Source organism: Syzygium oleosum, unplaced genomic scaffold, assembly GCF_021117445.2.
Source record: "Syzygium oleosum isolate NSW1041296 unplaced genomic scaffold, Sole_v2.1 Sole_v2.05, whole genome shotgun sequence".
NCBI lineage: Eukaryota > Viridiplantae > Streptophyta > Magnoliopsida > Myrtales > Myrtaceae > Syzygium > Syzygium oleosum.
Genome location: NW_026607489.1, coordinates 11342760 through 11360514, shown reverse-complemented (window position 1 = coordinate 11360514; position 17755 = coordinate 11342760). Strand labels below are relative to the sequence as shown.

Here is a 17755-nt window from a genome sequence, read left to right as displayed (position 1 = left end):
CGGGCATTTGTTGATGTCCTCCCTTTGAACCGGATACATTCAGAAAAAATACAGAATAAGAAATTTGGGTAAGAGTAGGATAGACCCGAATTGGATAAAAATTTTCAAGGATTACCTCCACGACAACCATTCATCATTACTTTCAACCATTGTGCAATCGTCATCGCCATCGTGTTCCAACGATTGAGGGTGGAAATGAGAAGTTATACGTCGCATGACTATCACCACCAAAAAACTCGGGTCCCTTCACTAATGCGCTAAATCTTCCGAGGTTGTCTGTCCACAACAGAGGCGTGTCCTCCCCCCTTAGTTGCTACCCCAGTGCCGTCAGCCTCCTCTCCGCTCCTCACTATCCCCAAATTATTGGCTTCGACATCAAGTGGCACCTGAACTTCGCACGAGGCATCCACTATGCATCGGCCACACCTGCTACCTCTCTCGATCACTCCGCGACACCCTCGGTGACCCGAGGTTCATCTTCGCCGGCATCCGAATCCACTCTAATGCGATAAAGCTGAGCGAGAACTACTGCCTGGATGTGGAAATGGAGGAGTGCATAGGATTGAAGAGATCGGGTTTGACAATGCTAGAATGCTAGTGAGGGAGCTCAAGCGGTGAGGTATGGATACCACGAGGGATTGTACTGGGCAAGTGGGATTTTCAAAGATATCTAAACTTATTTTAGATTTACACCAAATATATAATGGAATTTTCTACCATCCAACGACATAAGAATAATTGTGGCTCACGTGATATTATTAATTAATGATTTAATAACTATTTAAATGCTACAAACGTATCGGTTATGAAAAGTTGCAACTCTTATGAAAATGAAATGTGCTTTAATGGAAAACACTTAGTGATATTATTAATTGATGATTTAATAACTATTTAAGTGCTAAAAATGTATGGGATATGAAAAGTTGCAACTCTTACGGAGATAGAATGTGCTTTGACGAAAGGCACTTATGGAAGGCATCTATTAATAGTCTATAAAAAGACTAGTCTTCTCTCCACCCGAGATAACGAAAGGTTGTAGTCTATCATCCATCAGATAAATACTTTAAGACAAAAGTGGGTTAAGGGAGAAAAATTAGATTTCTTCATTTTTCTTATTTTTTGCAACAATTATTTTCTCAAAATTTTTGTAATGGATAAATTTATGTCCTCTATCCCTATTGTCGTGAATGAATCATGAAAATATAAGATTCTTTGATTTTGAATTTCTGCATAATTGAATTACATTATCATCGATATTTAGAGGATTTTTAATTCTACCTTGTTTTATTCGAATCCGAACGACCAAACGCAGATCTCCAAGTTGACGGAATGGGGCTAACAGCTTTGTCATTGGTGAAGAGATTCACCTATTATCATCCTTTGATTTAATTTGAGTGAAAATCTTGAAACCTTGTGCTTTTCGGTTGACTCGAGCATGACTATTTTGAACAGGACTTTGTTAAATAGTAGGGCTAACTATTCACGAAAACTCGCGACTCTTCATTTTTCGTCACTTGAATAAGACCGAACAGTTTAGTTCGGAATAGAAATATCACTTCGTGGCATTCATTTTTCCTAGACGCACTCTACGCATATTCACTTCATCATTGTCATTTGGTGCGATTGTTCTGCAAAATTGCGTTCGTTGGAGTCCTCCGAATACGTACCGCTCGGGAGGAACGAGATCCGTTCTATCCCTGGGAGACGATTGTCCAATATCCTCGGTGCGATTGAGGGCCAAATTGCGTCTTAAGGACACGACGTTAATTCGTTGGGCTCGGATCAACATTCTGCTTATTTGGTTGTACTGCTTTCAGGTTAGTTTTTTCCTAACGTTTGATTTTAATTTCTGATATACGAACTTAGCCGACTACAGGACCTTCTCTTAGACTCTTAAACGAGATGGTTAACTTCCCCTGATCAGCTTTGTACCCATTTGATTATCGTTTACCTCCAAATTGGTGTGAACTAATGGAGTGGATAGAGTGAAAATGTAGGAAAAAGGTCGCTTTCCTCGTCTACCGACCTTGACCAATGTCTTACGATGACACTCATTGACTTCGATCGATGAAGAAATCGTCGCAATTAGCTCCGTGGCCTAAATGTATGAGCCAGTTACTATCAATTGGGTCCCTAGGCCTACTAAATTGATTGAAGGTGGTTGGTTACTTATCAATTGCATTTCTTGGCAAGACCCCAGTACTTACTTGAACGGGCACAACTTCTGAAGCAAATTGGGTTAGCTCAGTGACCGATTTGGAGTAACAACGAGTAAAAAGAAAACACATCTGCGTGGAAGGGACATGTCTCACCAAGAATAAGAAAGACCGTACGTTAGGGACAATCAACGAACAAATCGGCACTAACTGCGCCTTTATTTAATGAAGTAGGTAACATTGAATTTCAATGGACTTCCTCCCAATCAGCACTTGGCTCGTTTGCATGATGCTCGTGACACGGCACGGCTTCGTGGGATCTACGCCATCATCTCAGTTTCGCCAGCGCAACCTCTCTGGTCATGTTTTGATGAGAAAATGATTCGACATCTCTCGTTTCACAAGCAAGTGCCAGGCCTCCTCAGCTCGGTTTTTGTCTGAATTATCCTAAGTATTGTCCCATCGCTTAACAACGAATCTTAAATGCTCATGCCATCTCTCTCCATAGCTGAAACTCTATGATTATTATCAAAACCAACTAATCAAGAGACTCGATAAGCACAAATGAGTAATGATAGAGACTGTGACCTTAGAAATTTTGGGCATTATTTCTAGTCTTTGTTCCTCGTGGATACAACGAGGTACATAACGTTAGTTTTCTTGTCTTGATCATGCGCACGCTAAGCGGACAAAATTGCAACCCTCAACACTCGGATCATGTCAGTGAGTGAAACCACGCCGGTGAGCAACCCCTGTTGATCCACAACCCAGACCCTATGCACGTGCTTATCCACTGCCTTGTCCATTGCTTCCGCAAGGGACGACCCGTCGGTGCAAGTCACGGGCTCTCTCGGCCTCGTGCCCCCCTCCCCCGGGGCGGCGGTGGCGGCGTATAGAGGGCTCTTCGAGATCTTCTCGGTGAAGTCCAGCGCCGTCGTGGACAACCAGGACCGCAGCGTGGCCAAGTGACACCCTCTCAAATCAGTTGCCGAAAATGTGCCCAGCAGCTTCCGACCCTCGCCCTGAATATTGCGACGTACTTGTGTTGGTTAATTGGGTATTTTAACAACTTGGGACAGCTTCCCAACTTGATAGCAAAACAGGCAGACACAGAAGCAATGCCAGACATCTATTTTGGTGCCGAATTGGCTAATTCGATTAGTCACTCGTTAAGCCGCTAACCAAGACTTTGAACTTGTGTCTGAAGCTAACATTATGTACCGCATCGTGGATATCTGTGTCTATGTTTAGTCATTAAGTTCCCCTAAAACAGAGGAAGACTTTAACAGAGCTTCTTAATCTACTCTTCAACTGTCAAACTCTATACAACCACACAGAAAAGGAAAGAGGATGTGCATACTTACTTCTAGATCCAAAAGTTGGCTGTGATCATGCTCGAATTCCTCTGAGGCAACTATGGGAACAGCATTAATCATAGCGGCTCTCATGCACTTGATGGCCTCGATAACTTTGGTTCGGTCCGTGATCGCATAGACATGTCGACTGACCGCCCCTAACTCCCTGATGGAGCGTGTTGCAATGCCTTCCATCTCGGAGAAATGGTCCTTCAAGAACCGGACCACATCCATTTGAGTAAGCATTCGGTAGGAAGGGGCGGCCTCCACTAACTCGACTCCCGAAATGTTCTCCATGTGGCTGTCTATCGGCACAAGGGCTCTGTGGATTCCTTTGCTAAGCACTTCCATGCAATCCAGGATGCTGCAACACGCAATGTTTGAAATTTTTCCAGGATTTATGACGTAGTAGGAGCGTAAGCTTCTAAAGGATATCAGTATCTCTAAAATGTACTGTAAACCAGGAAAAAGTTTCAACTATTGGTTCCCTATTTCTAAAGACAAGTATCCAGATTAATACTATTCTGGTTTTGGTTTACCGTCATTTGCGTATGCCAGGATAAAAGAGTGGCTGTTGCATACGTGTGCATACTAGCTGTAACTTGCCTAGATCACGACTCATCTAGACTTGTGTTGAGACGAAAATAATGTTATACTGCAGCATATGCTTCGACTAAAAAGGCATGTACATAAAAAAAGGGGGAAAAATCAATGCACGGGCACGAAAAATCAATACCATTCATGTCGGCTCGTGTAAGCAACTATTGGTGATTACCATTCAAATTGCACTTAGTAACCAATACGTAGATCCTTCGCGCAATTACAGTCGCATCTACTCTTGCGGTATGTGATTTCACTTACTAAAAGCAAGTAGATGCTTACAATTTCACTTGTCAAAAGGAGGACTATAATCATCAATTGATTCATAACAAAACAAGGAAAGCAGCTCGACACTACCTAGTATATTACCTCGTCTCGTGTCACTACACGAACCATTCAGCTTGACCAATTGTGTTCCTGTGTAAACTCCTAGTCCAATGTACTCAATCAAAGTGTTCACTATTTCATTCATAAAGAAATTCTTAAATAATATATTGTTCTCTTTTTCATAACTGATGGTCATTAAATGATCCTCCAATCACTCTAATACTAGACTTAGCCACCATGCAGACAATAACTAAAGACAGAAGTCAAATATAAGAAACCATTTTTATTCCACAAGTTCTCACACAAATATAAGAACAATCACTCGTATACTTCCCCTAAAAATAACATAGAACTTGTAGAAAGGCTCAAGCCAAAAGCACGTCGAACTCACTTAGTATTAGGATTAAATGTCCAGAGACTGAGCCCTTCAAGATTATGCCCGATGATCGACGAAACCGGGGCAGCCATCTTCTTCTCTAAGCCCCTCTGATCATCACTTGCTTTCTCAACACCATCATCATCTCCTGCTATGTGAGCCAGTACATCAAGCATGGTCACTATCCCTATGTACTGCTTCCTTATGGCGCCGGTCTCCTGGCCGGCCTCCATGATCATGGACCCGCCCGCCCCGATCCAGCGCCCCGGCGGCGCCGCCACCGGCACCGCCAGAACGTGGTTGATCACGAGGGCGTTCATGGTCTCGGCGAGCGACGCCGTGTAGGGGACGTCCACGAGCTGTCTCTTGTGAAGGATCAGATCTCTGACTGGCTCTTCTCTCAGGCGTTGCTTGGGCGTGGAGGATGAACCGGCGGGGCTCCGTTGCATGATTTCTTGCATGTTTGTTTTGGAGGCGGTGGTAGCTTCTGGTCGAGTTTGCGAGTGTGTGCGTATAAGGAGTGAAATTGAAGGAGCTGGCAAGGAGGTCGAAGAACATAGAAGCGTGCGGAGGGTTTGCATTTTTTGCACGTACGTGTCGAACAGACTCGTGCTTGATGCTTGAAAATCATGCTACTTTTGCCACGTGGAGTGTTACGGGTCATGAAAGTCTAATAGATCGACACGTGGAGCACCTCGTCATAATTTTAGGGAAAGACCGAATTGAAAACCGGGGGTACATGTGTAACTATCAAACAGAGCCAATGGAATATTATCCTAACCCTGGAAAGCGTTGCTGAGAGATAACATATGAAATCGGATTCAGAACATCTCGCGGGCAAAACTGTAAGAGTTAAATTTCACGACACCGCAGTCATACACCATGTTATTTCTCATTTTTTAAACTAAAAACGAGCTCTTGCTGACTAAAGATACGTATCATACATACATTCACTCTCAAAGGCGAGTGGGATAAAAAGCTTACAACAGTTGCCGTTGCAAAATTTCAGGAGCCCCCTATTTGGGCGGGTACAGTGCAACAAGGTGGTTTTAAACAATCCAAAAGACAACCCGAAAGGAGTTTCTACAAAGACCTAAGAAAATGTGTCTTCACGGTCGCCCTCAGCGGTGTCGCCCTCTTCCATGTTGCTGAACTCCAAGAAGTGAGTGGGCCTGTGGTCCTCGTGATAGTACTCTCTCGGCGTCCCCAGTTTCATTCCGAACTTCATGCTTGATGTGTGCTTCACCCCCATGAAGTTGTAGTTCCACGGGCCATTATCCGGTATCTACGTTAAAAGCAGGAAGAGAAATAGGTAAGTGATTATGTCATTACCAGATAAGGATGCAATAGAGAAGAATGATATTATTGCTAATTGATCTCCAAGGTCTGATATATTCAGGACAGTGAGCAATGTGACCAACGGGACAATTCTAACGGGATATGCAAATTATGTTCCGTGAGAAGCATTTGTAACATTCTCATGATCCTTCTTTCTTACCATGTAAAAGCCAAGGAACCTGTCGCTCAGGAGCATCTGCACCTTCTCGTAGTGAGTAGGAAGGTATCCAGCAGGATTGCTTCCGGTGTCTTTATTCAGACGCCCCCATTCATAACCTGAAGGGGTGAGCTTGTAAGCAGTCAATGAGCAGGAACCTGGCGTGAAACTGCATGTCAGGATAATGCACTTCTCCCCATCCCATTGCTTGTTGTTCTCCAGAACCCGAGCATGATTAGTTAGATCCTACAAAAGTAATGCAGCACAAGTGAGATCACAAGACTCCTTATATCAATTCACAAGATCAGCGACACTAAATGAGCACTTGATCATACTTGAGGTGATAACTGTGGAAGCTCATTTGGTTGTGTGTGCATCCACCCCAATGGCTCCAAGTCATTTAGGAAATCATGCTCAGGGAGTGCACTCGGAAGATTCACTTGCTGATGTGTTCCCCATTGAGGTGGCATAGCGATACAGCGAATTTCTTTGACCTGAGGATTATCGGGTGGGCTTATACCATACAAGTACCCAGCAATCTGAGTTCGCAGATCTGCTATGCAGATAAATTTCTTCAATATGTTCTTGGGCATGATATAAGTATATCCCGTCTCCTGCATCACCAAGTTGAAAGAATATATAAGTAAATAGCAAAAACTATGACATTTTGCTACCTTACTGTCTTTATAAGTTCCTTAGAATTCAATAGCCTCTGTACACGCTACACACAGATGGAGTACAAATTGAACCTTTTCCCTCAATTTTCACCAACCAATAACAGGAGGTCTCAAGGTACGTAATGCTTCCCCTTTTTAATTGCCTACCAAAAGAATCACCAGTCAAATGCTAAGAAGATTAGGGCAATGAACATACCTTTATGTCCTCTGAATTAACATATATGTGGTTCACTCGAAGATAAAGATTGGTCGCCGATATTGCCCTCACACGCCAGTCAGTCTTAGACCCAAATGCAGCTTGTTCATAAGGACTTGTAGTGGTCACAATCAGTTCATCACCATGCACATTGGTGGTCCTTGTTGTGACTGCCGTAAGCTGACTGGCTTCTTTTGCCTGAATATATATTACCGAGTCAGCAAACTAGGCCAGAGACACAGACCAATATTTTAACACTTCTCCATAACTAAGTCATACGGTACCTGTTTCTCAATTTCGGCAATTTGCTGCCTCTGTTGAGATGGAGGGGTAATCTCAGCACCAAGTATAATATCACGAATCTCAGACTGTGTGAGAGCTGAAGTATTCACGTTGTTCTTCTTAGCATAATCTGAGAGAATCAAGTCTCTCAAGGCTACTTCAACCTGCACATGACAAAGTATACTTGAACTGTCATTATACATTTTAAAACAGGAGGAAATAAGTTATAGCTAAATTTGCACAAAGCAAAACAAAAGTATTTTTTTTTTCTAAAAAATAATCATAGTAACAGAAGAGAATATAGGAGGTTTGTTTACTTTTACCAGCCAAATGATTGCAACATCAAATAGCAATTAAAGGCATAATATCAAGAAGAAAACTTATACATGAACTTCCTTCCAATAATGCAAGCACATGATATCTCCAACATTATGATTTCACATATACACATGCCATTATCAGAAAGAGACGAACGATTGTCCTTAACCCAAAAAAACTGCAGTCATACATAATCATTCTAACATTTAGTACAAAAAAGAGTAACATTTCTGGCAAAATTTGCAACCTACATTACAGAGCAGATGCTATCATTCTACCAGTCTCACAACTAGAAGAGAGTAAAAGAATCACATTACCTTCATCCACTGATCATCAGTGAGAGATGGCCAAATATGATGAGGTTCGGTGACAACTGTCTTATCGGGCTTTAGCAACATTTTAGCCTTCTCATTGTTCACATGAAGAGCACGGAGAATCAAAATGAGACGAGAGAATGCAGTGTAGGATGATATGCTCTTCAGCCAGTCATCATATATGTTAAACAGAACCATTTGAGGCTCTGTTGCCTTCAAAATCAGATCACCAAATTTTTCTATTTTCAAGCAAGCTTGGAATGGTAGTTGCAGCTCACTCCCTTTAATAACAATATTGGGGAAATCCAACAAGTGAACCTCCAAAGGATCAAGCATCCCCTTCCGAGTGACGATAATCTGCTTTGGTTGTTCTTCAACAGGCAAAGAACGCACAAGAGCAGCTACTTCTTCTGCTGTTTTCCACTTGGCCAGCTGACCTAGACGCTTTTGCCCAGCCCAAACACTTGTATGAATGACCTGTATGATCAAAGTAGATTAAAGTCAGTAAACCAAGCTCTCACTGTCCCACATGGATAAAAAAAGAACTCATTGCAAATGATGTTCCAAGATGACAAACCTTCAGGAAAAGCTGGCCAGTCCTTGGATTGAATATGAAAATGGCACCATTGATGGGCTTTGTAGTCAGATTTCCCTCGAATGTCTTGTGAATTGTGACACGATAAACATTAGTGTCATCAACGAACCATATTATTTGGTTACTGAAAATCTCTCCATAATTCTGAGATGACAAGTATGGCTCTGTAGGCTCTGAAGAATAGAGCTGCAAACCTTTCCTTATGCGCTCTCGGAGAACATACAATGCTGGATTTGACTGCACAAAGGACATACAATGATCATTTAGGACAATGAACAAATAGAATTAGATAAACAGGATCCGCACAACTTTTGCAATATGTAACAGTAAACTACCTTCATAATCTTATTCATAGCCTGTGCAAGCAGTGGTTTGGAACCAGGAAACCAATTACCAAATGCAGAATGCAAGTTATAAGCAAGATCAAGTCCAATCATAACACCAGTTGGAGATGGATATATAGACATATTATCCGTCGTATAGTCCATGAATTTGGCTCTCGTGTAACGCTCAATATCGTGAGAATCATAATCTCCCCAGCGAAGCTGTACGTCTATCCAATACTTATTGCTTGCTTTTTGGTCAAAAACATCCTTAGATTCAGCCACAAGACTGGGCTTCGACATTGGCCATCTATGAGCAGCAAAGAGGAGAATGTCAGCACAAGAACTATTCATTTTGTAACTCTTCCTTGGGTGGATAGTTTCCTTCTGGACAGTTTCAATTTCTAATGCATCCAACTCCTGGTCGAGAACTTGGCAAAGATCCATAACAACACTCTCATGGATCTTTTGCCACAAATGAGCACGGAATATCTGGATTAGAGATATCTTCAAAGTAGGAATCTTCCCGTGCATAAATATCCCAGTGAGATCCAACTGCACTTGGAAACCCACATAAACATTTGCTCTATTAATTGTAGGCGACCACCACAAGGTAAACCTACGATTTGGAATCTGGTTCAGACCAGATCTCTGTGCATTTGTCAACTTTTTGTACTTCATCGACTCTTCAAAACCGGATGCCTTTTCCCAAAAGAGACCTTCCCATGTTGGAAAACTGGAATTTCAAGGATAAAAGAGTTAGTAAGGACTTCGACACCAATAAATCAATTAGTCAGAAAGTAGATGGAAATAACATATGCAAGCTCCAATTTCAGTAGTAGGCAACGAAATTTTCCATTGGACTATTATGCTCCTCAAGAAATTATAAAGATAGGAGCTAATGGAACAGTAATCTCCAAACTTACTATGTTCCTTTGAATAAGGTGTGCTCCAGGATCCCTTCAACACCTCCAAGAGCTTGGATAACATCAGTCCGATAGTTATTCAAGTTCCAAAGTTTACCATCGTGCCTTTGGTGTGTCCACCAAAAAGGGTTTTGCTTCAGGACCTGGTACTGCTTGAAATCAGTCCGTACCCTCCATCCTTTGTCATACGCAAGCGTATGCCTATCCTTCTGAAACAGTGTATTTATACGAGGTATCCCCCTGTCCCATGAATCCTAAGAGAAAAGGCAGGAAATTTGTATAAGCATAACAATCAAAAATATGAATCAGAACTTCAATTTACCACCTACTAAATTTAAAGACTATAAACAAAAAAGATAAACATATAGAGAGCCGCAAATTCTAATGCTCACCTCCAAATCCTCCAAAGTTAAACGCCTGTTTTGTGCCTGTGCTTCTTGCCTCTTCAAGGCATATTCAGCCCATACTCGCTGTGAATCAATGAACTCACTTTCCCATGGCTGTGAAAAATTTGGCGCAGCCACAAGAATTAGAAAACACATAACATATGACCTCATCCAACTGAAAGTAATTACAGAGGGCATAAATCATGCTATACCTGTATGTAGCGATAAAGATTCGGTATCAATTGATCCTCCTCATGACTCATTCCACTTCTAAAATGGGTTACACCAACATCAGTTTGCTTGCTGTATCGCAGATCGCTTTGTGGAATCAATATATGACCCATTGACAGCATACCAAGACCTCCAATTTCCTTCGGAGTGTAAAAAATGACAGGAGGAAACCTGAATGAAAGTGGAGAATTAAAAGTCAAGCCGGCAAAGTGCAATTTCTCTAACTTGTCAGATGATAAGACAATTACCTGCTAGGCATTTTAGAATTCAATCCGATCTTGATACGCGTTTGGATTTTGTTCTCGCATTTGACCAGCAAATCCAAAAGCTCTTGTGTATGCACAGTAGCTTCACGGAAGTATGTCATGAGTCCTGCAGGATACATAAAGTTCACAAAGGAGAACATATTAACATTCCCATTAACAATAATTGATTACTGAAAATGAAGAAAGGGTATCAAACAACAAAAAGTACCTATGAGGGCAGTATTCCATTTGTTGACAATCTTGGTGAATGTCGTTGACCCAGAGGACATCAGAATTTGCCTCACACGATTCTCGAAAACTTTCATGTGTTCGTCATCAACCCGCAAAAATGCAACTGCTGTCCGTTCTTTGGTCTGCTCATTTTGCAAATTCCAAACACCATCCCTGGTATTGCTAAACGCTTCCTGCGTCATTCTTATCTTTGGCAGTATGCGGACTTCAAACCCACACCTAAGGATCACAAGAAATGCATTGCATGATTTTTTAGTTGGAAGCAAGTAGGAAACAACTCTAATTCAATCTGAAGACAAATGCAGTCTAGGCAAATTTTAGAAATACATACATGCTGAATAGCAAGTTGGGATTGTCCTTGCTGTAAACAGAAACAAAACTGTTCTCCCACTCCAAGGTTGTAATACTTCTAGGAAGACGATTCTTCATGTCCCAGAAAACACTTCTCCCAAGATTAACTGAAAAAAAAAATCCAAAGACAGTATTAGTAATTCTGACATCTACACAGAATACAAATTTTTTTTGGTCGAAAGAATACAAACAGTTGGATAGTTGTAAATTCTAGATGAATTCGTTACCATCATGTTTCATAAGCCTCATCCTTGCATCTCTGGGCCAGCATTTCTTGTTATTGTAGCCGACCATGTTTTCGTTATTGGGGTCAGGATGTTCAGTAAGGTACCGCTGGATAAGGTCACGGGCTTCCTCGTGAGTGAATCTAAACAGGATATGAACTTTGTCTATGTAGCGAGAATACAACCGAATGGGATGTCTGGTCTCAACTTTTGTGTCCCAATAAGTAATGAACTCATTTGGCATCTGCGGTGGACCAGCAATCTCACTAGCCCGAGTCAATCCCAGAAGCAGTAGATCCAACACGAGTCCGTAATACTGGACAACAAAGGAAGCAAACTGAAGTCCCCTTATAAGACCATAAGAGTTTGTATGGCTCATATCCTTGTAAGAAAGGACAACGTTGTTTTTCGCAGTCACATAATCAGCAATGTTGTGATCAAGAACTAAGCGAAGAAGCCTGCAACATTGCACAAAAACCACGTTAGTTAAAGCACGGGGAATCCAAATGACATCACAGACAAAAGACTGCAGAAGATTACCTATTTAACATTGTCAAGTCTATCTTTTCAAAGAACTTCTCGAACTTGGTTTGAAGCATGACTACACACTGCCCCTCGCTTGTATCCCAAACACTCTGTAAGTTATTAATACCCTGACACCACTTATAAACTAAGAGCGGAGGTGGTTCTGAATCTGCAGGCTTAATCCAATTAGGAAACAGATGACGTTTATCACCTTCATACCACAGATACTGGTCAAGATATGCATCAGTGATCTTCTCAAGAGGCTCAATCTCATACACAGGAATCAAATAGCTATACAGGTCCATAAACTCAATGCCCACCTGCAAAAGAAAAATTCTGTCAAATCCAAGCAAAATGGCGAATCATATGATCAAACCGGCCTATGATGTCATCAAAAACTTACTTCTTTAAAGGCACGCTGTGTAAGCAAGTGACGCTTTATTCGTGACAAAGCTTCATGAGGATTATCATATGCTTGTTCAATGAGACCCAACTCCTCTCTCTGCAACTGATTCAATCTCACGGCAACACTGTAAGATTCCTTTAACCTCTCTAGAGCCAAAATAAGCAGCTTCGTATCATGCTTGTATGACAACGGAGGGAAAGGAATGGGAGAGAACTTTCTTGATTCCAACCAGTGAACAGTCGTGGTATAAATTGCCACAGCTTCTTCTGGTGTGACATATGGCCCATCTTTCAGATAATTATGTTGTCGTTCCTGCAGTAGCAAAAATAGATCAAATGATTGATTCGTAAGAGGACAAGTGCAAACACAAACAATGGAAGTTACACCAAGTAACCATCAACACAAACTACAATGCAAAACCATACCTGCTCAGCCTTCAACCATAGGCGAGTTAATCTTCCAAGATTTTTCCGACACACAGTCTTATCAACTGTTGCACCTCTTCTTATACGTTCACGATTATAATGCGCAACATTTGTCCACCAATCAGCTTTCGATTTAACATAACGAAGAATCATGTTCTCAATGGGAACTGGAAGACCAGGAACCTGTGGATGATCAAGATGAGGCATGGAAAGCATAAGATAAAGCAAGGCATGACAAGTTATGCAGAAAAAAAAAAACAGAGAATAGCACACTGCTTCATTTCAATATAATTTCAATTTAAAGAACGAAAAGTAACAGTTTCCCACACAGTACCTTCCAAGGAATATTGGCTTTCCAACAGCGCCATGCTTCACTAAGATGCTGCAAAATGGTCCTCGCTTTATTCTGCTTAATGCCCTCTGCAATAAAACAAATCAAGATTCACATGTTAGACACACTGAAAGATAATCCAGCTATGAAACATCAAATCAAACAGAGTGGACACAGATATGTAACCAAATAATTGGTGAATGATCATGTTATTACCTGGCATGGCATCAAGAACATCATGCATAACAGCAGCTCGAAGCTCTAGATCAAAATGACTTTCCACCCGTTGCTTTGTTACAGTCTTAGCAACCCCTTTCGAATGGCGTCCTTCAAACTGACGCGCCAATAAGTTCCCTAACCACCTTTCAAGCAAAGGTACTATACCACGCAGAAAGAACAGCCACACCCTCCACATTGGTGCCCAGAAACCACATCCAGGTCCCTTCCCCACGGGCCCCGTATTGAAGCGATAGTAAATTAAGTGCTTCAGGTCTTTACACATCCTAATCTGCCTCATCAGTCGATACTTATATCTATACATGCCAGTCAACTGTCCAACGTGTGAAAATGTATACTGCAAACCATCAGCCAATTGGAATGCATCCACATTCCCGAGTCTGAACTGGACATTGGCATCAACCACAAGCTTTGTAAGACGCAGAATCTCACGACAGAGATGAAATGCATTACCGAATCGTGATTTCTTCCTTTCTTTTGTCGTGAGAGTCTTCACTGGCTTCAGATTGAAATTGTAGTCAAGGTGAAGATAGTTCAAATTCTTCCTGTGTATCAACAGATTCAACATGTTGTAGCCCTGTTTACATACTTGCAGGCCCGCCTCCGCCCAATCCAGCTCAGTAGTCTGGAAAAACTTGGTTGCCTGAAGAGACCGGAACAAATGCTTCTTCTTCTGAGCCTTAGGAGGTCGATGATGTAGCTCATTCAAGACGAAACATTTCAACAGTTTTTGATAGCTTACTCGAACTTTTACGGGATATGTTGGAGGACTGTGCATAAGAAAAATAAAAATCACACAGATTTAGATTCCTATGCTAGATGTAAGGAAATCAAACATCAAAAGAATTCTCCAAAACAATGAAGACATTACCAGTGCTCCTTGTACCACTCTGACACAAGGGGTATATCTTCAGCCCGCCGCATGCGCCCGGATCTTGTGTTGAAAGGGCGGGGGGCAAATAACAACGAGATTCCTGCAGCTGTGGTGTCGGTATAAAGCTGGGTTTCATTCAGCAGAGGTTCAACGCCTTCGGGCAAGGAGAAATCATCCTCATCCTCATCATCATATGCCTTTTTCTCGCGCCGCTCCTTGTTTATGCTAGTAATAGGATGAATCAAAGGATCATAATAGAAGGCTGGTAAATCGGGATCCTCAGTCTTTATATACATGACCATGGGAGTATGGTATATACAAAGCTTTACTTTCCGAGGCCTATTGTTGTAAAGATGTGGAAATGCAATCCTGTATTCTGTCCTAAGAGGAGATCGAATAATGAGTTTGTTAATGTCATTGAACTCATTCCAATCCTCATCTCCCTTTTCCATATCCCGGTACAGTGGCTCAAACTTAGGACCTCCTGCAAGATGAAGACCGTCAAAACTTAAACTATAACTTAAATATTAACATGTAACGTATCATGTCATTACTCGAGGGAGTATTGCATTGCATAGCAGAAAATAAAGCATCGAAGAGCAAAAAATGGCTACAACTTGAGACATTGAACGAACATTTATTCAGGCATGGCTGATATTCTCACTACTTCTATTAGTCGTCAAATTTCATAGTAGAGATCAAAGCCATAGTGAAAGAAACCTTAAAAATAAAAGCAGTAAAATTCTGATTGCCAAGCTTCAATCACACAATGAGCTATGCAAGAGTCGGTTTCATACACAGCAAGAAAGCAACTTAATCTCTCACACAATGAAAATGCACCTCCCCAGAGACATCCTCAATGAGCTCCATAGAGCATCTCTTATTGATAATATTTATCTAAATACGTATCATGGCATCTTTGCATGAACTTTGACCACAACGATCCAAGTATGACTTAAGCAACTACAAGTTCAAACACCACGTTTCAACTCTATGCTACCTCCAACTTCCAAAAGGTACCGCCAATAGTGTTGAATCTTAAAGAAACAGAGACATAGGATCCATAATTAATTTCTACCTAACTGTCCATAGCACTAAAAGAGAACACTGTTCCGCAGAGAAATAAAAAGTTGAAAAGACAGAAATCCTCAAGCTCAGCGCGAGAAGCATACCTGGTATGCACATGTTCAGTGCTTTAGCAGTGAAAAAGGATTCCATATCAAACAGATAAAAGTAGTTGCGGTCAATCAAATCAGAAAGAAGCTGCCCTGCTAGCCGATGGAGGGTGGCCATAATTGGCAGAGAAAGATGCCACTTCCGGTAACTCGGACCATTTATAAGCTTTGTTTTCACAAGAGGCTTATGGTCATAAAACCAAGTACATACAGCCGAATCTTCTTCTTCATCTAACTCCAACTGAATCGGCTCCAGAGGATCGACATCCAACAGATTATCAGCATAATCCAAAGGAGGTTCCTCATCGTCAAAAGGTGGAAACCGCATTCTCTTGAAATGCCTTCTATCCCTTTTTTCCCTTCGCATCATGATCCACATTGTACCCCACTGAAAAATTAGTTCAAAATATGCGTAAGAAAATTACATGCCTGGGATTTTAAACAATAAAAAGTAAATATTTAAACCAAAACAGAAAAAGTGGCCATGTTCCCTCAAATGTAAAGTATCACCAGGAAAAAGTACCGTATACAAGACACAAGATAAACAAACAGTTGAAAACTCTACAAATTAATACAAAAGAAGAACCTGGAAAATAATAGAAGAACGTAATAAAATGAAAACATACCTGAGCTAGATAGATGGGCTCAACAACCCAAGGTATTTCATTGACAAATGTTATTGCCCCGGTAATATGGTATAAAACCTTCACATCGCGAACCTGCAGCAACACGAACAGTGAAATTTAAATCTACCTAGGAACCATGGAGACTCAAACTTCGATGAATTATTTTTAGGCAGTGAGGAAAAATAACTACCTGCTCCCATGGCATGGGCATGTTCTCAAGGAGCTTATAAACTGCATGGGGGACGAACTTCAAAGCTCCAAGGTATACACGTTTGTCATGGCGATATTTTTTAGAGGACATGTCCCCATGGTCCCTGCCACAATTGCAGAAAGCTTCTTAGCAATATATTTTTCAATAAGATTACCTGGGGAAACAAAAGCTAGAGCCCAATTTTAAGCCAATATCTTGATTCGACATGAGAAGAGCTTCCAAAAGATATTCTTAAATGTAGCGTGACTCTAACCGGAACACGCATCGTGCCAATGGCTTTATCACTATAAGATAAAACCAGCAAGTGAAAACCTAACGTTCAAAACCCAGATAGTAGTACTATGAAGCCTTTCCATAGTATGGTCTTCTAGTGAAAGCCCCAAACAGACCCAGCATATCAAACTCGAAGGCCGTCTTAGAAATGACACAATTCACAAGCAAGCTTCGGGAAATACAATTATCCATATTGCAAATAATGAGATGAAAGCGGCAGAGAGGGACAGAGAGGCGAGCCATTGCCCTAACCCTTATGCAAACGTACAAAAAAATACAACCCCTGCAACTCAGAAAACATCAAGAAACCCCCCAAAATTACATACCCAACCAAAGAAACAACCTATTTAAGCACCATCAACACCAGAGTATTACCAACTTTCGAGAGAAAATCATCAATGGAACACATGGCTTATAACAACAAAAGGTATTATCCGAGCAAAACATCCGGAAGAGAACTCACCGAATGATCTTCCGGACGTGCTCGGGAGGCATGTCCTCCTTCTGCGTCTCCACGAACCCGAACTTCCTCTTGTCCCCGTACCGCTTCGAGTTGAGCTGCATCCATTTCCGGGCCTTCTCCTCGAGCCTGGCCTCGGCCTCGGCGGGCGAGGGCAGGACGGTGTACGAGGGCTGCGGCGCGGGCGGCGGCGGGATCGCGGACGGGCCGCTGGTCCCCGGCGGCGCAATCTGGCCGTTGCCGGCGCTGTTCCACATGGCTCCAAAACCCTAGAAAAAACCCCCCCCCCAACCCGGGCAGTTCGGTCGAGCCCCGCGGCTCTCGGCACACGGAGCTGTATGCGAGCAGGGCGAAGAGGGAGAAGATCGAGAGGGGATGAACGGCGGCGGCTCGAGAGAGCTCGAGGCCAATACTCTCTGCACACTCTGCTCTGGAGACTGTTCTAGCGTTTGCGTTGTGCGCGCGCTCTCTCTCTCTCTCTCTCTCTCTCTCTTTACAGAGAAAATGAGAGAAGTGGGATCTGCGAAATCTTCGGTGCAAGGGGGAGCCCGAGTTGCTTATCTCGGGTCCGACTCCGAAAGAC

General features: G+C 42.1%; 2 protein-coding genes across 2 annotated transcripts; both read right to left on the bottom strand.

The window, feature by feature from the left end:
* Positions 1–2704: 2704 nt before the first annotated feature.
* On the bottom strand, positions 2705–5544 carry LOC115678391 (SNF1-related protein kinase regulatory subunit gamma-like PV42b). The gene is made up of 3 exons (XM_030601773.2): positions 4830–5544; positions 3521–3875; positions 2705–3178 (listed from the first exon to the last, which is right to left on the bottom strand). The coding sequence occupies exons 1-3, from the start codon at positions 5393–5395 to the stop codon at positions 2837–2839; spliced, it is 1263 nt and encodes a 420-aa protein (XP_030457633.1). The 5' UTR covers positions 5396–5544; the 3' UTR covers positions 2705–2836.
* A 145-nt stretch (positions 5545–5689) lies between these two features.
* On the bottom strand, positions 5690–17645 carry LOC115678390 (pre-mRNA-processing-splicing factor 8A). The gene is made up of 25 exons (XM_030601772.2): positions 17176–17645; positions 16419–16542; positions 16229–16321; positions 15600–15990; positions 14425–14911; positions 13533–14323; positions 13320–13405; positions 12986–13168; positions 12558–12872; positions 12170–12474; positions 11633–12087; positions 11386–11512; positions 11032–11273; positions 10806–10929; positions 10539–10728; positions 10333–10440; positions 9941–10194; positions 9027–9750; positions 8674–8928; positions 8100–8573; positions 7467–7628; positions 7183–7380; positions 6645–6923; positions 6313–6555; positions 5690–6099 (listed from the first exon to the last, which is right to left on the bottom strand). The coding sequence occupies exons 1-25, from the start codon at positions 17427–17429 to the stop codon at positions 5908–5910; spliced, it is 7056 nt and encodes a 2351-aa protein (XP_030457632.1). The 5' UTR covers positions 17430–17645; the 3' UTR covers positions 5690–5907.
* Between the last annotated feature and the right edge of the window lie 110 nt (positions 17646–17755).